This window comes from Diadema setosum, chromosome 4 (assembly GCF_964275005.1).
Source record: "Diadema setosum chromosome 4, eeDiaSeto1, whole genome shotgun sequence".
Taxonomy (NCBI): Eukaryota; Metazoa; Echinodermata; class Echinoidea; order Diadematoida; family Diadematidae; genus Diadema; species Diadema setosum.
In genome coordinates, this window is record NC_092688.1 from 8086621 (window position 1) to 8109831 (window position 23211).

The 23211-nt window shown below is 38.0% G+C and overlaps 1 protein-coding gene across 1 annotated transcript in view; it reads left to right on the forward strand.

Moving 5' to 3' along the window:
• LOC140227541 (uncharacterized) overlaps window positions 1-23211 on the forward strand; it is a 122148-nt gene that overhangs the window by 48764 nt on the left and 50173 nt on the right. The window contains exons 3-6 of the mRNA XM_072307945.1: window positions 4693-4722; window positions 7101-7597; window positions 20416-20558; window positions 21595-21862. Coding sequence (XP_072164046.1) covers window positions 4693-4722; window positions 7101-7597; window positions 20416-20558; window positions 21595-21862 — 938 coding nt within the window. The remainder of the gene's footprint in view (window positions 1-4692; window positions 4723-7100; window positions 7598-20415; window positions 20559-21594; window positions 21863-23211) is intronic.

Below are 23211 nucleotides of genomic sequence, written 5' to 3' on the forward strand. Positions count from 1 at the left end.
TTATAGCCTGGTGCACCTTTAAATCGGTATCAAACACAGTTGCATGATTAATGTAGTCAAATATTTCTAACCTGTAATTCCTCTTGAAAGGTACAAGTGACCAAGAATGCATATTTCTTTGTACGAATAGTTAATTCTTCTACTTTGAACATAGCAGCAGAGGAAAGCTCCGTATCTTTGACAGCATTGGCAATTCATTTCATGGCTGTCTTAAAAGTGAGATAAGTGTGATTAAAGCTGGTATTCAAATCATTTTGAGGTTATCACAGCACAAGTCCCCTAAATAGACGTGAAAGAGTTGAGTAAACCTCAAATGTCAAAACAGAAATTTACGGCCCATTGAAGTTCGCGATACTTACGGGCTGACCGTCCTCCTGCGTAGAGATTAATGGTACAGCGCAGGATAGTTAGCATTCCTTGCTCACAGATACCCCTACAGCCAGGAGATGATAGATCTTCGGGGAACAGGTCTTTGCTTCCATGGAGGCGGGTGGAATGCCACAAAGCCATGATGAGATACAGGCTTGGACCCTGCATAGAAAGCCATGTATGGGACAAGGAGGTGGCGCTTCCTGCTTCTTGTCCACCTTGTTTACACAGATGAGGCATCCTTGTGAAGGTGAAGTCACCCCCACATTACAGCATTAAGTGATTTTCAGCTGGAATAGTGGTAAAGCAAATGGCATCTCTTGAAATACGCAGGATATCAAGAGTGTGGACTGTCTTTTTTCGCTTGCGCCGTCTTGGTTTGTTTGTTTTGTTTTTTTGTAATTGAACTTCATAGGTCATATCAGGGTCATTTCTCATCTTGTTGGCCAGTTGGCACAAGAACATGTGCAAATTAGGCAGGAGATATACAGCTCTGTTGTCAGAAAGATTTTTTTTTTTTTTTTTTTTTTTTTTAAGGGTAAGAGATTTAGCAGTGTATATTAGTTGAATAATTTTTTCTTGTGATGTTGCATATGGTCTTGTTCAACAATTTTCTCAGTTGTGTAGCAAGAATATTATTTCCTTAAAGGATTATAATCTACTGAACTCTTTTTAAAAATGATACGGAAAATTTGTGTGCTATATTCAAATTTAACAGTCAGTTCATTTAAAGGGATTGTACAGTACTGGTTGAGGTGGGGATTCATGTTTTGAACATTCCCAAGTGAGATAATGAAAAGCCTCTTATGAAATATGAAAGAGCATGTAATTTTAAGAAGGATTCAACATTTGTTTGATGAAAATTGGTTTTCAAATGGCTGAGATATCCAAAAAAGTGCTAATAATAAAAGACAACATGCCACAACTTTATTAGGATCTCTTTGTTTCACCGTGTTTTTGGATATCTCAGTCATTTCAAAACCGATTTTCACCGAATAAACTTTTGATACCCCTTAGAACTGCATGCTCTTTGACATCTCATAGAGTGGTTTCTGAATATCTCGCAAAACGTTTAAAGCTAAATCCTCACCTCGACCAGAACTGTACACACCCTTTAATCAGGTACCAGACAGTACAGTAAAAAATCAATCACCATTTGGATACAAATTTGCTTTTACTGCAAAGGATGTTGTACAAAATGTGTGCAGATATCACTCTCACTGCACCATTGTCATCTGCAAGGATGAACCATGCTGTTCAAATGAAATCTCATTTATTTAATGAGTGGTAAAGCAGAACTCTTTGGCTTGTATTGCTTTTGGGGTTTTATGTTTCCAAGGTACCAGGATTGGAAAATGATGTCAGAGGTAAAGATGGAGTGCCTGTCCAGAGGATGGTCAAACTGATGGAACACTTCCAAGTCCCCCTGCACCCTACACTCTTTACAAAAGATGACATCTATTTTATAGCAGATTGAGTCATCTCTCTGGCATGATGGTTGGAAGGTGTGCGGTATTGGTCTCTGGAGACGTTGATACATGGTCGGCTGTCTGAGCCACTTACTGTCACAGATCAACCATGTGGCACACGTGTACGCTTCCCTCACTATTCCCGAAATAATCAGTCATTTCATCAATATTAGAAACAGAATGATTGCTACCCAGCTTCTTGAATCTACTGTAGAGTATGTGTTGTGATGTGGTGATACTTTTTCTCTCTTTTGTTGTTGTTGTTGTTGTTGTTGTATGGTAGTGATCTGTCTAGTAGCTGAATATCGTTTAGTGTTACTTCCTATCATAAATCTCACTAACATATCGACTGTAATTATCTCCGTGCGATATCTTTTTTTTTTTTCTGTAATTCCAGAAGTGTGTTTGAAACATTATTGCATGCATGTCAGATGGAACCAAATCTGACCCTACCTCATCCCTTTTTGTTGTAAATTTACTGTCTTGTCTTCCACTCTGTCTGTCTTAATTCCTCATTGTTTTTTTCTTCATCATCATCATCATATTCATCATCATAAGAACATTTACGATTCATTGTGCAAAGACCATGCAGATAATACATTGCTGCACATTATAGGCGTTTTCACATCAGCCCAATGTTTCGAAATTGTGTGCTCTTTTCTGACTTGGGAAATTAACCCGATCACGAAATAGCGCGCTATTTGACAATGTGAATACAAATTAGCGTGCTAATTGATCAAGAAAATTTCTCGAGTGCAACTCGGGAAATTTCCGAAAATAGCAGGATAATTAATGCGAACAAGCGCTCTATTTGATAATGTTCGGGCTGATGTGAATAGGAAATGAAATAGCGCGCTAATTTGCGATCGCGAAAAATATCTCAAGCTTGGATTTTAATTGGGCTGATGTGAAAACGCCTAATGATGCTCTTTCATGTCTTCATTCAAATTCAAAGCAGTTTCACCACCATGGTGTATACTTTGTCATTCTCATGAAAAATCAACAATAAACAAACAATCTCAGTTCCACCATGCCTTTCCATGGCCTTAACTCACCACCTGATCGTTCCATTTTTATCATTGTGAGACATGGGGTGCAAGAATCAATGGGGATTGTTAGATTTGCGACGCGGACGTTTAAGATGACGATTGCAGTGGCTGTTCTCCTCTTTCCCTGTGTTGTGTTGCAAAGTGCCTTCAGTTTACCGGAGGATGCAGCCTATACAAAGTAAAACGGCGCCCCCATGTGGTCAGTGCATCGAGTAGCTGTCTGTGTCGTGATTTGAGCAGACGCAAAAATGGCTCAGAACCAGCTGTGCAAACTCAGGCAATGCAAGGTTGATTTTTAAATCTGCACATGCACAGAACAGGTTTTTTTCCCTATCTGAACTTCTGCCTCACAAAAATCAAAAGCTCCCTATTGTTCCATGAGTTATCACTTGCCATCATCATGACACTTGCTAAAGCCATCATATTCCAGTCCCTGTGAGCGCCATCACAAAGAAGCTAAAGCAATAGGTGTCGGATGCTACCATCCTTACCTTGCACCGTTATCACCATTTCTGTCATTTCTACACATGCCAATGCAGTCACGTGTCTCCTGACATCAACAAACTCCACCATGACAATCAATGCATCACCATTACACCTTCATTCTCATTTCAGCTGCTCCCATCCACACCCCTTGATTCTGCAGGAGACTGCCTGAAAACTTCATTACTACCTCAAGTCTAGATATGGGAAAGAAACATTTCTGAGATCCAGGAATTACCTTTGCCCTTTGAGATGCATATGTGATATCAGGATATGCAAGCAACTCGATGATTGCTCATGAGAATCCTCCCTGATTTTTATTTGTGTAAATGTTAGAAGCCCTGCCTCCACCTTAGCCATCGTCAGTGGTACCACAGCTGCCACTGCCACCACACCTTTCCCCTCTGCAGACATCACATCTGCCATTGCTGCCACCATTTTGTAATCCATTACCACCATCACCACCATCTCCACTGTTATTCCATCCCCCACCAGCTGTCATTTGATGTATCTAGTTTTAATAGACTGTTAAAGTGCAATTGAGCCACACTCAAGTTTATTTTAATAAAGTGAAATCAGATGAACTTTCTGATAAATGTTTCATGAACATCAAACATGGTGAAAGAATGTTACATATTTCAGCTTGTTAGGTCCAATATTGATTAAACTTTAACCTTTCTGTTCATCTGGTCTTACAATGCTATTAGAGTCAACTGGCATATGGTATGAAATTACTCTTTATCATCACTATTCATTCATTCTCACCTACCACTTGCAATTCTTTTATTTTCTTTTTTTTCTGTTTTGTCTGGCACCATCAACATTACCACTGCTACCACCATCTCTAAATACATGAGCCGCTTTCCTTCCGTCTTCCGCCAGGTTCACAACATCTTTCTTCTCTATCACCACCACAAACAACATTAGTTATTACCATATACCTACTGCACAACCACTTTTCCCCACTCCTATACTGTCACCCATACTAATCATTATCATTACATCTTCCATTACCATATGGCTTTCTAGGAGTAAATTACCATTTTGATTTGGTGGAAATCTTGTTGTAGAAAGATCCCCCCCCCCCACAGGAATATGGAAAATACTTTGCCATCTACTGAAGATAAACAAAGCTGAAATTGATGAAGTGTTACATGGTACACATACTATACAGCTGAAAAATTGAATCATTTCTCTTACATACTGTCTTCTTTCTCACAGGTGTTTATCTGAAGATAATATCTGATTGTACCTTGATTTCTGTCAATCCCAACTCCTTGATGTTTTGATTTACACTTTTGTTGGTCTGACTATGATTTTAGCTCCCAGTGGTCATGCCAGTCGCATTAAAGGTACAGTATGTGTCTGATGTATATAGGTATTGGTGCTGCCTAATTGTTCAACAGCTGTCACTAACACTCGTCTGGTATCAAGTTTGCCGTTTAGTCATTTGTTGGATTAACTTTTATTTTGTTGTTTTTATTTGCTCTTGATACATATGTACATTAGTTGCAACTAATCAGTGAATCAGTTCCTCTTGTTCTCATTCAGTATTGAATATAATATATGTTATATCAATGTCAATAGTGGAATCATCTTATGTATATTGCATGCGATTCTACTTTAGCTGTTAATCCAGTCATTAACAAGTTTAAATCATGAATATCAGTTTTTGCGTTAGCTGTCATTTTCGAGTTGTCCCCTTGTACTCATTTTGTGAATTGGCTAAGAAGAAATACATGTGTTAAGTACATTGTATGATATCTAGCGTTCTCTAGTGTAGTATTCAGCGGGAACATTGGGCAATAATCTTGTGTCGTGATGGGTAGTTGGGATTTTCTGTTTCTTTTTGCCAAGAAAGAGACCAAATTTAGAAACGGCTGCTTGTGAGAAAAAAGAAAGAAAGAAAGAAAAAAAAACCAAACACAAAACAAACAAACAAAGACTAAGGTTTTTGTTTTATTATTATTGGTGTAGCAGATTTAATGCACAGATTAGCCCAGCTGCAGCTTTGTCATAGCACTGCCTCGTGAGTAGAAAAATCTGGTTCACTGATTTTTGCTGGTATAAAAAGCCAAGAGCTTGAGTTGAAGAACCTGTTCTTGTTTGAATGCTGCCCAAATGGAACACAGATCATACACATTGTGACTTGAGCTTCAGTCACAGGGGAGCCTAGGAACTCACTTTCAGTAGCAGTTTGCTGGATAGAGATTGATCTATACAGTTGCATAAATATGTTTGGTGATGAATGTGTAGCTACATGTATAAAAAGTCTGGAAAGTGTTTGTGATGTGTGCATTTGTTTCAATAGTTGTAAAAAAAAAAAAGTTACAGCTTCAAATCATCAGTCTATACACCTTCAAAACTATCAATAGAGAATTGTGTATTGTGTTTAATGAATACATTTATCCTAAGATTATCACATTGTTTTTCTTGACAAAATAGGACAGCTGAGACCATGTGTACATAAATGTTAAATTAAGATATTCTATCACATGTGATCAACTGCTAGGTCATATGATCATCATTACCCACAATATCGATTGCAGTGCATTTCATACATGTACTAATATAGCTTCAAATTCGTAGCATTCATGACAGAATACTGACTCAATTTTCAATTTCTTGTACTATTGCAGACCTACAAGATGAGCCATTGAGCCCAATGATAAACAGTGATGATATACACAAACTTTGAGAATGTATCACAGTCATGATGGGAGGGCAACATTTTCTGCTATTGCAATCATTAATATTGTATTTATCAGTCTAAATCATTGTCAGTTCCATATTTTGATATCAGTTTAACTTTCTCACAGTTTCTTTCAAAAATGTTGGTAGGTCTGTTTTCAGCAATATCTGAATTTATGAAAAAAAAGTATTGTTACAAGTGATATGATACATTTTGTTTGTTTTCTTCTTTTTTTTTAGATCCAAACTGCTGTTATTATAGTTGCAAAGATCTGTGGGAAATTTTATCATACTAATGTGATCATTTTTTGGTAAATGCTTCTAAAAATCCTCGTAAAAGGGCAGGTTCCCCCCCCCAAAAAAAAAAAATGAAATGAAATGCTATCAAAGCTGCTGTATGCAGTGTTTTAGACTGCTGTAGTCAAGATAAAATGAAATGATGAAATTTAATGTAAATGCTACTAACTGGCATTGATGATGAATTAAAGAAGCTAGCACTTCTATAGGAATTAATACATGAACTCACATACTGCAGCATATGGTACTATATGGCTTAAAATGCCAGGTATTTGATACTTTCTTTACTATAGCATAGCATGCATGCAATCTTTTCATCTGTCATATAGATGAGATAACTTCCATATCTTTGTAATTGAAGTGTCGTAGTTAAATGTATTCAAGACCTGAAAATTTAAGTGGGAAATGAATTGTCTAGTATGTCTTCGTGCTATAGGAAAAAATAGAGAAGCAATTTTAGACTTACAGAGAAAAAGCTACGTATGATTATTTATTCCACGTGTGCATGCATTGGAATGTAATCTTTTAGAGTCCTTTCACCTAATTTGAGATTATTAGTGTCCTATTAAACATCAATCAAATTCAAATAAAAGAACCTCCCTGTCTGTGTAACTCAACTGCAGTTCAAAGTGGTCGTATGGATTTAAGTTATTGTAATTTGTGTATTGTATGAAAATGCAGAGTTCAATTCTAGTTTTGTTGTTGAAAGTGATTTGTATTTTTTTTCTTGTCTTTTGAATAGATGCTGTTGCCAGCTCTGCTCGTGCAGCGGGTGTGAGACCAGCAGAAGCAAACGCCCTTGCCAACAAGACTGTGAGAACTGTCAACAATGGGGGCGCAACAACACACTCGGATGACTTTGTCATCGGTGACAGAGTCATTGTGGGTGGAAACAAGCATGGCCATGTGCAGTTTCTGGGAGAAACACAATTTGCCAGTGGACAGTGGGCGGGAGTAGTGTTGGACGATCCCATCGGCAAAAATGATGGCTCTGTCAACGGAGTGCGGTACTTTCAGTGCGAGCCAAAGCGGGGCGTGTTCGCGAGGCCGGAGAAACTTGTGCGCGAGTCGGCGGGCCACGTGGATTCCAGGGCAGCTGTCGGGGGTATCGCGAGGCATGTCCCAACCACTCCTAGGATGGGGACCAGAGTTTCGTCACCACGGAGCTCCATGTCCAAGCCTCCCAGTGCAAAGCCAGGGATGATGATAGATGACAAGCAAGACCCAGCTGTCCTCAAGGTACATTATAAATGCAAAGCAGTATTGTTATGTCATTCCATCCAGCCAGGACTTTCCTGACATCGTTTAAAAATGTCTATTCCAATTACTGCATCCGGATGATTCTATCTCATGTCATGGGACAGATCCTGCTTGACTTTGACAAGCCTCATGGATTTCAAGAATATTCCTTTGCTCACACCCTGCAAAGAATGTATATTTGATGACAATTCTTCTGCACATTTATCTTTTGCAAACATTTTTGCATTAATGCCAGTAGTCAGATTATCTTTAAAATGACATAACAATCTTGCCATGACAGATATTTTTTTTTTTTTTTGGGGGGGGGGGGGGGGAGGGGGGATGTAAATCTTTGAAAAGTGCTGGCAGTATAGTATGAATATTAAAGCGAAAGAGCTTCATGCAAGAGCATCAGACACATGAAGTCATTCAGCTGTCGGTGTTCAGAAAATATAAAAAGATACAGAACCATCTCAATGCCTAGAACAAGAAAGATTTATTTAAGTCAGTGCTGAGCTAAGTAATAATTAAAAATGCATTTTTATTGTTGGGAAACATTGGCTTTGATATCCACAAGGCAATATGACGTCTCTTCCTGCATCATAGCCTCTTGAAATTGAAAATAGAGTGAGTTTTTATTCACACATACAAAACTCTCCACTAAATCTTGTGCATGAACTTCATTGTTTTCAAATAAGTGATTGGTTACTGATAGATATAAACCCATGGGAAGATGATTTGGTGAGGTATTTCTACAGTTTGGAAAGACAGAGGATGGAAATCCATTGTTTTGTCCAGCATGTTTGTCATGTAAATTCTGGTAAAAGAAATTTGATAAATCATGTTTGTTTGTTTGTTTGTTTGTTTGTTTTTTGAGCGTTAATGGTTTTAATAGGGTTTGGGTATGTAAAATCTCAAGCAGTCAGTGCACATCATATACTTGAAAGTTCTTCATGTATATTTGATACCTTGAGAATGACATTATGCCATATGTTTGAAAGTTTACACATCACATTATTCAGCTCAGGACCGGTGTAATGTTCACATACAACAACAGAATTCAATGTGCAAAGTTGAACATTGAAAGGAATGGCTGATTGTTTAATCTAGCAAGTTGTTAATCTGCCCTGTGGTTGAATGCAAGGGAAAATTTAATTTTTGGCTTTCTTTGTCAAATCCTGGCAACACATCGTACTTAATATGGTAAATTCCACAGATACTGAATAAAGACAGTTGTTGCTGGACAGAGGAGATGGTTAAATATTAGAAATTGATATAGGAGATATGAATTTGTATTTGCTCTACATTGACCTTAGAACTATTTAAAGATAGCTAGGAGGATTTATGAAGCAAGGAGTTTATTTAACCTTTACTGGATCTAATTGTCTCACATGCTCAATATATCTCCTTCATTGTTGATGAAGTTGCATTCCTAGTGGTCATATTTTGTGGACAATAAATCAAGAGAAATTTATTTATGTTTAGGTAAGCATCGCTGGTGTTTCAAATATCTTGTAAACGAGTTGTAAGGCACACAGAGAAAAGAGATTACGCCACCCTCTGATGAGTGTGTGGCACTGTCTGTACCTCTGTGTGGCTGACAGCGCCCTCATGTGAACTCAATATTGCACAGTCGTTGGACTTGATCTTGACAATATGCAGAGGCCAGAAGGTTTAGATGCTAGATACTGATCCTTTCCACATTCTTAGGCTTTCATAGTACTTCCCCACATCTGCTAAGATTTCCAACTCCCTATGTAGACCGTATTTTTTTATTTTTTTATTTTTTTTGATGAGGAAGATACAAATCAGAGCTATAAGATTACGGCTGGTGAGAAGGACAGTTTGTTATCAATAACTTCTCCACCCCCCCCCCCCCCCTGCTGCTTCCCCTCCCTGTCCGTCTTGAGATCATTGTAGCACAGAGACCTTGGCAAACTGCATTATAGATCTATACTGTTGAGCTCCCTGATCGACTGCTATGATGAAGTGATGATGAAAGGCCTGGATGAGACACTGGTTTCCTGTTGTTTAAGAAGGGGTGGGGGTGGGGAACTCTCCCTCCCTCCCTCTCGCTCTCTCCCCCCTGTTTTTCCACCGACAAGAAATCCACCGGTTTAGTCATAATTTTGCTTCCTTGGGTAGGAACGAATAGCACATTGAGTCATTAAGTCATCTGGCGGTGGTGCCTGCTGGACGCGAAGGGGACGGAGCCAATTTGAGCGCACAATGCCTGTGAATAGATCCTGAGCGGTTGTGCAAGGGGACGTACGATCCAGAAGGCAGGGAAAGCAGCTCTGTAAAGTGAGGAATATAGTGGATTTTTACCTGCCCATATTGGCTGGCCAGGCCAGTTTGCCTTTGCGTTCACTCAATGGAGCGTAAGAGAACATCTAGAGCTGGACTGCAGGTAACAAGCACTCGGCATAACTCAGGGGGCAATTCATTCATAATTATTGTGGCTTCTTAATATTCATGTGCTGTACAATTGCATGCACACAGGATACACACACCATACACACGCATGTATTCACACACATGAACATACTGCACAGACGCATTTGTGCTTTGCCTCATGTGTGGTAGTAGTGTACTGTATTCTCATTTTCAAACAACCGGTATTAGAGATCTATAGGGTATACAATAGAATGGGTCTATTCTATGTGCCTTACTATGATGAATACAACCATTTAACATGAAGGCTACCCTAAAAGCAACATGTACAGAGCATATAATGCACAATACACAGAAACAATTTTAGTACGGGTATTGAGGGAAGGAAGTTGGCTGTGTCTGCAATGCTTGCCAGCAACAACACAGAAAATGTTTTTTATTGATATGGTCTGAATGTCAACTCATTTTCTTGTATGGTTGCATGAAGAAAACAAATGGAGCTATACTGCACTCATCACTACATATAATGTACTGTGTTTGTCCACTGGGCAGCAGTGTGATGCAAACATTATTTATGCATGTGTGGCGAAGGGAGAGCCTGTGCGCTCCATTGCAGGCTCTCTCTAATTACATGTGTGGTGAGTTCCACGTCTTTGAAAAACGTTTGAGTCTTAGCCTGCAGCTTTTTTTCTAGGCACATGTCTTGAAACCGTAGACAATGGAATGGGGAGGTTATTCTAACATTCAAGGGAAAAGGGGGGCAAAATTTGCGGTTAGGGTTTGAAAACAGGGAGATTCGAAGGTTGCTGTGTTAATGTCATTTTGTTTTACAAAGCCGTGTTGAAGCCAGAGTATGCAGAAGTCAACAGGTTCCTGCATGTAGTATTATACAGAAGACTCTCAGTGATGTTGCAACATTTGTTTGTGTACATATGCTCATCAAGTGTGTGTAGATGTAGACCATGTGTGCAGTAGGTACATTAATGACTGTGCTTGAGTGAGAAAATCAATTTTTATTTGGGTGATGAGTTTGCACACATACATGTACAGCATATGTGAATATTTATCAGAAATATTGAGAAAGGAAAAATCCTTCTTTGCATGTCCCTGAAAGGTCTGTTTTTCCACGTCAGTGCTGCCTTCATGGCAATGAATTTCCACTGATCATCAAAAGGGGGCTTTGTAAAGAGACTAGCTAGTGATGACACATGCTACTGGAGTATACCGTGGCTGTGAGCAACAGACCCTCTGCCTTTTCACCAGTTGGCACAGGTAGAGCGTAAAAAATTAAACGTCATGCCCATTTTTGCTCAGCAAGACTTGTGCGCTCCCACACTTCTGCATTTAAAGGGGGAAATAAGTATTGTGTCATCAATATTCTACACAGGTAGGTCTGTGTGATGTTTCTTAACCCATTCAGGATGGGTTGATTTTGCTACAACATGCATTTTCCATAGACACTTTCCCGAGTATACTCGGGACTCGTCCTCAACGGGTTAAGAATAATCTTCACATCATAGAATTAACATGAAATGAGAAAAAAAGAAGAAAATTTCATTCAAAGGTAGAAGCTGTATTTTATGAGCCTTCAAAATTCTAACAAATATTATAGTGTTTTACAAATGTGTGATGATAGACACACAAAAAAGGAAATGTGGTATATTGTAGACCCTATTGTATCTTCACTCAAACATCTGTCAAACTTGGCATTGGGAAATAAAAACATTGCTTAAAAGTCACTCATTGCGTGAAATTTTCCAGCCGATTGCACTGTTGCCGGCCAGACAAAAGTGGTGTATTTCCAGACTATTTATTCAAACGTGATGACCATGAATGGACTTTTGAGTCACAACGAATTGCCCAGCAAGCCATCACCATATGGCACAATTCATCCATTGTGATTTGTATTCCTTTTATAACTAGTGAGGCAAGGTTGAAACTGTGAGTTCTTATTTACCGCTGTTTGAAAATCATTTTTCCTGCTCGGCCAGTCTGTTGGCTAACAGAGTCTACAGCAGCACAGCCCCGAGCAGTACATACATTATTTCAATTCAATTGTCCCCATCAATTCTTTAAAAAAGATAATGTCAACAAGAAAAGAAGAAACACAGAACAAACCAAAGACACTTCATAGAAATATGTGTCTTAAGTCCAGAAAATTGCACCTTGGAATTCTTACTGTCATGATAGTGTAATCTGCTGTGACATGTTTTTTAGCAGAATACATTGTATGTTCACTTTTTTTAGATGAGATCAGAAGTCGAGCAAATTAAAATGAAATAGGTACATTCCCTTTGAGGGCATTTCCTCGGAATAAAAACAAAATCAACTAGACTTGGAATTTGTCAAGACTGACAAATTAGGTGATCCGATCTCTTCGGAAATCAATGATTTTAGTCCCGATCCCAATAGGTATGACCAAACAGGTTTCATCTGTGTTAATAAGGACATTGACCGTGTGATGTTTAGATTCTCATTTAGGAAAGGGAGTCAGACCTGCCATCTATGGTACACAATTCCGTATACACTAAGATACAGAATGAAGTCTATTTGATCTTTGACCCCACTTTGCACAGACAAGATGGCATCTGAGCAAAACGTGGTTATTTTGTGAAATGATCCCTGTAATATGGTCTTTACGTGTGCAAAATATGGGAATGATAGGACATGTATTCACCAAGATACAGGATAAAACATTTATGAGCTTTGACCCGAAGGGTAAGTGAGCTAGTGCTCGATATAGACAATCATGTCAATTTTCACATCTAGAAAAATTCCCTCCCATAGAGATAACACGTCATAACGAAGATAAAGAAAGAAGTACATTATGACCTTTGACCCCGATCTGCACAGATAAGATAGCATCTGAGCAAAAAGTGGTTATTTTGTGAAATGATCCTTGTAACACGGTCTTTACGTGTGCAAAATATGGGGAAGATAGAACATGTATTCACCAAGATACAGGATGAAAAATTTATGACCTTTGACCCTAATTTACATACCCAAGATGGCGTCTGATGAAGTAGTTGTTATTTTATGAAATAATGTACGTGACATGAACTAAACTTGTGCAAAATATGGTGGTGATAGAGTATGTTTTTCTTGAGTTATTGCAAAGAAAGTTTGAAAAAGAAAGAAATATGAAAATACATCGAAGATAGGCTTTGATTTCAACCAAGTTTTTGGACGTGATCCCGGGACCGTATGAAAAATTGAAGGACACACTTACGATAGCCCAAAGTCTCAGCTACAACATATTAAAATCTTAGAGAAATTCACCGAAGCATAAGTGAGCTAGTGCTCGATAAAAATAGTCATGTCAATTTTCATTTCCATAAAAATTGCACTCCCATAGAGATTACACGTAAACTGGTAAAATTTGACAATGTTACTTTTAATCCCTTTTTACGAGGTGATGCCGTCATCCAATCAAAATGTTGTTATTATATGACTGAAAGAACATTTAATAAGCTACAACATATTGAAATTTGGACGAAAATCAACAAAAGAATAAGTGTGATACGCTTGAGTGAACTTAAAATTTGATGACGTCATTTTGAAAATTTACTTTTTTTAATTTATTAAGAAATTTGATATCTTTTAATCGTTTTTCCAGGATCGCCAACCCATGAAATGACATGTACAACTCATCAGCTTTCAGAATATGTAAAGAAAATGGGTGGTCACCGTCCATCCTGATGAGTAAAATCGGATTCAAAATTGGCTGTTTTTTGGCATTGTTGCACTGTATATCGCCATTGACGCGCGCGCGGAATTTCAACTTTGACGGGCCCGTGTGACGTCATATTCAGTCGGATTGACTTGAAACTTGGTAGAAATATTCCTTGACATTTCAGGCATCCGATAAGTATGAAAAAACGGGAAATTTCTATTGCGTATGAGCTGTGCGTGCGTATATGCGCGCGCGCGTACGCGTCCGTCCATTTTTTTCAATTTTTCAAAAAATGCTCCAAATGGTCTGAAACGTGTGCAAAAAAAATTTGAGCTCGATTTGAGCATACAAATATTTCAACGCGCGCGTACGCGCACGTTTTAAAAGAAAATATGAATTTTGAGAATATGAGTAGAATCCGCATAACTTGAAATATATGTGACGTAAATTTCATTGAAAAATTCCATTCCAGTAATGAGATATGAATGAGAATGTGTTTTCATATAATGACGTCATAGTGACGTCACGGCCGACTGATCACTATGATTTTATAAAATTTGTCGTCTTTGGGACATGATACATATATGGTATGAGTTTGAAGTTGATACTCTGAGTACTTTCTGAGTACGTAGATACACAACTTTTGTCCAGAAATAAAGAAAGAAGAAGAAGAAGAAGAAGAACAAAGAATCCGTACAGATACAGAAGGTGATCCGAGAGGATACTCGGATCACCTAACTAGATATTGTAATTTGTCATTACTGACAAATTAAGGTGATCCGATTTTTTTTTTTTATCAATGATTCGAGTCCTGATCGCAATACGCATGACCATACAGGTTTCATCTGTGTTTAGAGACATTGGCCGTGTGATGTTTGGATTCTCATTTAGAAAAGAGAGTCATATCTATCATCCTTGGTACTAAATTCTGTATACACTAGATAACGAAGATACAGCAACAAATACATATGACCTTTGACCCACCTTTACACTCCCAAGATGGCACCTGAGGAAAAAGTGGTTAATTTGTGAAATGATTCTTGCGACATCGTCTATAATTGTGCAAAATATGGGAAATATAGGACAGGTATTCACCAAGATACAAGGTGAAACATTTATGACCTTTGACCCTAATTTACATACCCAAGATGGCGTCTGATCAAGAAGTCGTTATTTTATGAAATAATGTAGGTGACATGAACTAAACATTTTCAAAATATGGTGGTTATAGAGCATGTTTTTCTTGAGTTTTTGCAAAGAAAGTTGCGCAAAGAAAGAAATATTTCAATACATTGTTGATGAGCTTTAATTTCAACCAAGTATTTTGACGTGATAGCGACATCGTGTGAAAAAACAAAGGGCACTGATATGATAGCACAAAGTTTCAGCTACAGCATATTAAAATCTAGGAGAAATTCACTGAAGCATAAGTGAGATAGTGCTTGATAAAGATAGTCATGTCGATTTTCACATGTAGAAAAACTCTCTCCCATAGAGATAACACGTAATAGCGAAGATTGAGAAAGAAGTACATACGACCTTTGACCCCACTTTGCACACCCAAGATGGCATCTGAGCAATTAATGGTTATTTTGTGAAATGATCCTTGTATTAAACATGGTCTTTACGTGTGCAAAATATGAGAAAGATAGGACATATATTTACCAAGATACAGGATGAAACATTTATGACCTTTGACCCTAATTTACATACCCAAGATGGCGTTTGATCAAGTAGTTGTTATTTTGTGAAATAATGTTCGTGACATGAAATAAACATATGCAAAATATGGTGGTGATAGGGTATGTTTTTCTTGAGTTATTGCACAGAAAGTTGCAGAAAGAAAGAAATATTTCAGTACATCGAAGATAAGCTTTAATTTCAACCAAGTTTTTTCACGTGATCCCGACAACGTATGAAAAAATGAAGGGCACACTTACGATAGCCCTACGTCTCAGCTACAACATATTAAAATCTTTGAGAAATTCACCGAAGCATAAGTGAGCTAGTGCTCGGTAAAGATAGTCATGTCAATCCTCATTTCCATAAAAATTGCACTCCCATAGAGATTACACGTAAACTGGTCAAATTTGACAAGGTTACCTTCAATCCATTTTTTTGAGGTGATGTCGTAATCTTATCAAAATTGTGTAATTACATTTATGAAAGAGAATTTCATAAGCTACAACATATTGAAATTTAGGTGAAAATTGGCAAAGGATAAGTGAGATACGCTCGAGTAAACTTGAAATTTGATGACGTCATTTTGAAAATTTACTTTTTTTACTTTATTAAGAAATTTGATATCTTTTGATCATTTTTTCAGTATCGCCAACCCATGAAGTGAGATGTACAACTCATCAGCTTTTAAAATATGTAAAGAAAATGGGGGGTCACCGTCCATCCTGACGAGTAAAATCAGATCTAAAATTGGCGGTTTTTTGGCATTGTTGCACTGTATAGCGCCATTGACGAGCGCGCGGAATTTGAACTTTGACGGACCCGTATGACGTCATATTGAGTTGGATTGACTTGAAACTTGGTAGAAATATTCCTTGACATTTCAGACATCCGATCCATGTAAAAAAACGGGAAATTTCTATTGCACATGAGCTGTGCGTGTGTATATGTGCGCGCGCGTACGCGTCCGTCCAATTTTTTCAATTTTTCAAAAAATGCTCCAAATGGTCTGAAACGTGTGCAAAAAAAATTTGAGCTCGATTGAAGCATACAAATATTTAAACGCGCGTACGCGCGCGTTTTAAGATAAATATGAATTTTGAGAATATGAGTAGAATCCACTTGACTTGAAATATATGTGACGTAAATTTCATTGAACAATTCCATTCCATTAATGAGATATGAATGAGAATGTGTTTTTATATAATGACGTCATAGTGACGTCACGGTTGACTGATCACTGTGATTTTATAAAATTTGTCGTCTTTGGGACACGATACATATATCGTATGATTTTGAAATTGATAGGCGGAGCACTTTCTGAGCTAATCGATACACAACTTTTGAGGAGAAATAAAGAAGAAGAACAAAGAATCCGTACAGATACAGAAGGTGATCCGAGAGGATACTCGGATCACCTTAAAAGAGAACGAATCAAAACAAAAGACGATGCTGATGAGTCTTCTGTTTTTTAATCCCACTTTTCACATTGCTGAAAATCTTCCCGAACATCTTTCTGAAAATAGTTTACCGTCCTAACTGGCACAGGATATTTTCATCTCCTTGCATGATCATTTTTCAGTTGTACATATTATTATACAAATTCAGGCATCCTCTTCTAAAAGATTGTATTAAATCTTCAAGGACTGCTTGCTGCCATCTTCTGTGATTTTCCCTCATCTCATTAGATTTATAATGTGGCGCCAGCCGTCTTACAAATTACATTGTATGTGAGAAGTTCTTGATAAAGAAGAAAGAAAGAAGCTGCAATATGTGACCATACATGACACGTGTACTCGTGATTGCACAGAACGAAGCCTCTGGTGGAAGTTGTGTATTATGCCGGCAAATTGAGTAGATTATTTGTAACGAGTGCATAACGAGAATTCATTATCACTAATCAGGGGGGCCTGGTTTTAGACTGTCTTGTCTATGTCTTCATATAATTCTTCCTGCTGGAGTGTATGATGATGAATTTGCAGGATTTTTACTGACGTGTTCATACTACAAAGAATGGAAGTTAGAACAAAAACGGATGAGATTTAGAAAATGGCAACCCCCTCTTTCAAGCATTTACAATTTTCTAGAACTTTATATAGATTGTCAGTTTTGTTGTTTATAGAGGAGCAAAACCTCAGTTTTAAACAAATATGAAGGCATCTTAATGATGAGATGGCAAGTTTCCCCACCCCCCACTTCAGTTAAATTTATGAGGTATCTTTAAGAAAAAAAAAAACATGACAAAATGTGTGTTTAGAATGTGACATGATGACTTTGTGTTAAATATCTGAGAACTGCTATAGGATAAATCATAATTTTAAACTTTGCTGGGTACAGACCTTGTTATTCAAATTGATAAATTATTATGTGGAATTGTCTTTATTGCAACTGACTGACAATTTGCTGATCAGTATTGCTTGTACAATGTACTATCAAAAACACTGAATAATTGGTGCTTGTTTGTACATTGATGAAGGGCGATTTGTCAATAAGTTGCAACCGTGCTATAGTTCGTATCATTATCATAATTGTCCGTGTTGTTATAGTCATTTTATCATCATACGTATACTGGAGAAAAGACACTCCCTCATTTCCGTCTTGTTGAACTTATGGTTTGCAAATGGGGAAGACTTTATTCTGTCCAATGAATGTGTGAAAATTTGACAAGAAATAGATGCAGTGCCAGAGCTGCCCAGTATCCCTGATACTGCAGGTGGATTCCTGAAAACTTTACTGTCATATCTTCATGTCTGGATAAGATAACATAAGAATCTCCCTCCCTGATTTGGAACTGAATTATTGTTTACCCATTGCAGGTAAACCCATGTAACACACAAGTAAATTCACGTAACACACAAATATCTCCCTGCATGCTCGTTTGAATCTCTCTGATTTTGATGGGTGAATGTAGGCAGTCTTGCTGTGTACATTGTATGCTCATTATCACTTGCCGCATCCTGCTAGACCTTGTATTAAAGTCTCAGACATTGTTTAAATTAATGGAGCAGACCAGGCTTCGCTTGCGTCTAATACAGAACGCGCAGACTGAATGTGTTGAGTGAAGCAAAGCCGGTCTCTTTGAACAGACATACAAAATGTACACTGTAGTATGCTCTTATTGTGCACACATTTTCTGTTCTGAGACACGGAACAAAAAAAAACAAAAAAAAAAAAGGAGCAGAATATCATTATGGGATATAAAAGGAATGTAAAAGACCAACAACACAGACATTCACTCAATAATGATGAAATATGCATTCTAGTGAGACACTGTGATCACAAGACAGTGGATTGCTGCTGTGTAGCAAATAACTGAATAATGAATACAATTCGACAACATTAGTTACGATAAGGCGGTTAACCTCCAGGATACTATGAAAGTGGAAATTTTCACGGTGTGGAAATTTTCACGCACTTCGCAGAACCTAGTGTGAAAATAAAAGTACTCAAATATTCTTGCATGCCATATGTTCTAGTAATCAATGTCCTGATTTCGTAGAATTCAAAACATGCAAAATTCATCTTATGTGGCCGAGCGCGAAAAATTACTCACATGAAAATATCCACTTGTACAGTTTGGCTATCTTTGAGGATAAAGTTGTAGTTAAGCACTGTGTAGATGCACTCGTTGATAGAGCTATTGAAACTTAACTTAATAAAAGTTAACTCAATGATACTCTGTAGCTATGTAGTTATGTAGTGAAGCATTGTGTGGACAGAACTTCTTGATAGGAACTTGTAGATAAGGGTAGTTATGGGGTCAGTGAGCCTATCCTCCAGGATAGCTAGCTACCTTCATGGATAAGCTTCGATGTGTGAACGTGCATCATAGTTAGGGGACCAGAGCTTATCCTCCAAGATGGCTATCCTCAAGGTTAAGGATCACTGTCTGAACGTATTTCTACATTTGTAATATGTATTTATTCATCACAGTGCTTGTGACCTCATTCACTGAATTTGAAGCTTCAACAAAAGTCAGCTCATTATGCTAGAATTAACAGTGATTAGAAATAGCTTTGATGTGAAGAATCATCTTGAGCACTATTATCTGTTGTTAATCCAAAGGCTGATAAATTGTGTAGAAAACTTAGAAATGTATGTTTGAGGCCATCTTGGTGTAAAATTGATAATAACCTACATGTAGTTTATGTTAATGCAGTCCTTTTATGCAGCGTCCTCAAGAACACACACATAAACAGACAACACACCAAAAACTTGTGTTTTAAACACAATTCCTCTTATGCTTGAGCGAGTGCAGGAGAGCCCATGTTAGACAAACCTTATCACTGGCAGACACATCCCGGTATCGTAAAAGTGGGAATGTATCGCATGGGTAGTTTTTTGCACTTGGCTGGGTAAGATGAATTTCGCTTGTTTTCAATTTTGCAGATGGTCACGCTGATTGAGCAAGCACTTTGAATAGCTCTCTGCTGCCACAGCCGGTTAAGGGCTCTGGGGGGTGGGGGGGGGGGGGTGTTTCATAAAACTGTTCTTAAAGTTACGAGTGACTTATGAACGACTGATGATCAGTTCTTGTGCTGAATTATTGAAATTCTGATAAGTATACAATGTAGCACCTCAGAACTGATCACCAGTCATTCTTAAGTTGTTCGTAACTTTAAGAACAGGTTTATGAAACACCCCCCTGGTAGCACATGACAGTAAATGGTAAACTGGTCCACATTGTGGCACCAAATTCACTTGTCCTACAGGACTAGCAAATGTGAAGAAAACTATGTACCTAACTTGAAATCAAAGATTAAAAGAAAGTTACCTATAACATGCAAAAAAAATTCACATGCTTTTACTTTTTGGCCAAGTTTAGTATTGTGCCAAAGACATGAAGATGTCCACTTTTATAGTATTGGAGAATAATGAAATTTGTTGAAAATAAAACTTTGAACAAATCAGATGCAGCGTAAAATCAAGTTTGTGATAAAGATGTAAGTATACAACAACAAATATTATAGGAAGACCGAGAGTGCGGGGATGGCTTCCCACTCATAAACCGATTTAATTCTCATATTCTCTCTACTACCTTTTTCTGCTCAATTACCCGCCCCACCTCCAGGTTGGGGAGAGAGTGTTGGTGAGTGGCAGCAAGCTTGGGACGTTGCGATACATTGGGACCACCGAGTTCGCCAAGGGAGAATGGGCAGGAGTAGAGCTGGATGAGGAGCAAGGGAAGAATGATGGGGCAGTAGCTGGAACAAGGTCAGATTGCTTTACTTGTTGTTTTTTCTGTGTTTTCTGCCAAGTAGAGCATTTTAGTATTAAAGGTCCAGTTTACCTTTGGGAGCAGTGATTTCAAAAATTTTCAAGATATCATATTTGATGCATATGTGTAGGTCTGTTGTATCATAAAACATCCTACCATATGAAATATTTGCAATAAAACCTAAGATATAAGGAGATATCAGGGTTTTTCTCAATAAACCGTAACTGTATACGGTTTAGTCTGGAAGTTTTTTTTATTATAACTATTGTTCACATTTTGTGTATTTAACAACACTTAACATCGATTATACGGATTCAAATTTTGACAGTGGTTGTTTCTATCCCTAACTCACATTTTAGATCTATTTCATAGCACTAATGCTTTCATCTGCAAATGGTAAATTATGCCTTTAACATTGGACCTGACAAGGTCCGCTACTACTAAGACCTCAGCTGATGCAATACTGGTACATTTTTACTTGATTTGTTTGACAGTATAGATACCGCAAATTATTAATCAAGGGTAATAATCTTTTTCTTGGGGCTGTCTCATAATGTTTGTTATATGTCCCTCTCCTTTTGTAAGTGAAGGAATATATTGGTACTGAGTATCTTTATTTGGACTATTAATACCTTATGCGCAGAAGTAACTGGGCATTATGTCAATATGATGAGATTTCTGCAAGAGATTTCAGCATTTCTCAAGTGCCGTAATTTCAGTTCAAACTTTTTTGCAATACAATCCATTAACACTCCTTCTTCCTTCTTTCTCACCTTTGGTCCTTGCTGACCTGAATGAATTCATTTGATTGGGTTGAAAAACAGAGTTAGCTGAGTTTGTTTCACACTTTTTGGCTGGCTGTGAGTAGCTAGTGACTAAAATGAAAGAGCCATCTTTCCATGTTCACCACCCACTTCTCATAAACTAGATATTTGAATTGTTTTGCTCTGTTTTGTGTCTTCAATCTTTTGTTTTGTGCCAAACAGAACATTTTCAGTATGACATTTCTAATTCTTGACATGGACACCACAGATACTTCCAGTGCAGGCCAAAGCATGGGCTGTTTGCTCCTGTCCATAAAGTCACCAAGGTGCGTGGCAAGACCGCCCAGAGACTCCCCCAGGGTGACGGCCTAACCCAGGCAGATGGGCTACCCCGGGGGAAGCTCAGCAACAGCTCTAGCTCCATCAGCTCCATGGGATCCACCACCTCTTCAGGCCTAGCGAGGGGGCTCACCATCAGCTCCGGGGACCTGCGTGCCTCCTCGCGGGGATCAGCTGCCGATGCCAAGAAGACACAGGTGGGTGTGTGTGGTGGGGTGGAGCCTCTTCTGCTGGCTCTGAGTGGTCTTAATGCAGTTGTTAGACCAGTCTCTCTCAGGTGTTGATTCCTCTTCTATGTTTGTGTGTCAATTGGTGTGTCTTTAGAGAATTATGATGTGACATTCTGCACATTCTTGGGTTTGTTTGTCTTTTTTTTTTCCAGAAGATTTTAGTCGAATTCTCATTCATTGTCTCTTCAAGTGTATAAAATGTAGACATATAGCATATGAACTTCACTTCATAACTGAGCAAAGTTTTGTTGACTTTGGTTCATATCAAATGATCACTCAGCTATTCTAAGCTTAGTTGCTTGCATTTCTATTTACTTTCAAAAGCTGTGTTTCACTTCAGCACTAAACAAAGAGTATGTGATTCAGATATGTAGTGGAAATAGAAAGTGCCCCTGACCCCAGTCCATTCATCGATTCAAATCTCTGTCCTCTATGATCACCAAATGTAATAACGCCAATTGAACAGATAAACAGCAGTACAGATAAGCAGATAAAAATGACAACAGATCCAACTCCAATGACCAAAAAGGAAAAAATGCTGTTTGTCTTTATTATTATGTTTGAAGTATCTGATCTTTAACTTATTCTGGAAAAAAAAAAAGTGAGTGTGCATATCTAGCACAGATCAAATGAGATTTGTAGCAGAGTTGAATGAAAATGTGTGAAGAGTGAACATGCGCAGATGTTATGGTTCCTATGGCATGAAAGACTGTAAGAGGAACTTCCACTTACAGCAATAATCACTAATTAGAAGTACATAGCAGCATTTGTATATAATTACTATTGCAGTAAACTTTGTCTTCAACAGTTTCATGCTCTATTTTGAGGGTGGGACAGTCATTTGAGGCCAAAGTAAATATGTTTAGGAGCATTACTGTGGGCTGATAACCAAAATGTAGTCTCAACAAGATATGTCATAAAGGCGATACAGCTTGTCTGTCTGGAATTAACCAGAGGAAAGAAGTTTTGGCGTGCACTCATTTCATGCCATTCCTTCTGTTTTAATCTGTTAGCAGTAGGTGTTTACAACTTCAGAAGTACCATAGCATTGCATGCGATCAAGTCATTTTAAAGCATGGAATGGTAAAAAGCTGTTTCACGTTTGAGAGTTTATGACATGATGCTATTGCATGCCCCATTTTTGCCACATTCAGACCATGAATAAGCAAACTTTTTGTCAGATTTCATGTGCTCTTACATTTGTTTTTGTCAGCATGGAATTAATGCTTTCTTCTTTTTTTTTTCTCTCTCTCTCTCTTTGCCATTTTGAGGGAAAGATCTTTAAAAAGTCAAATGCCAAAGCAGAAATTGAAGTC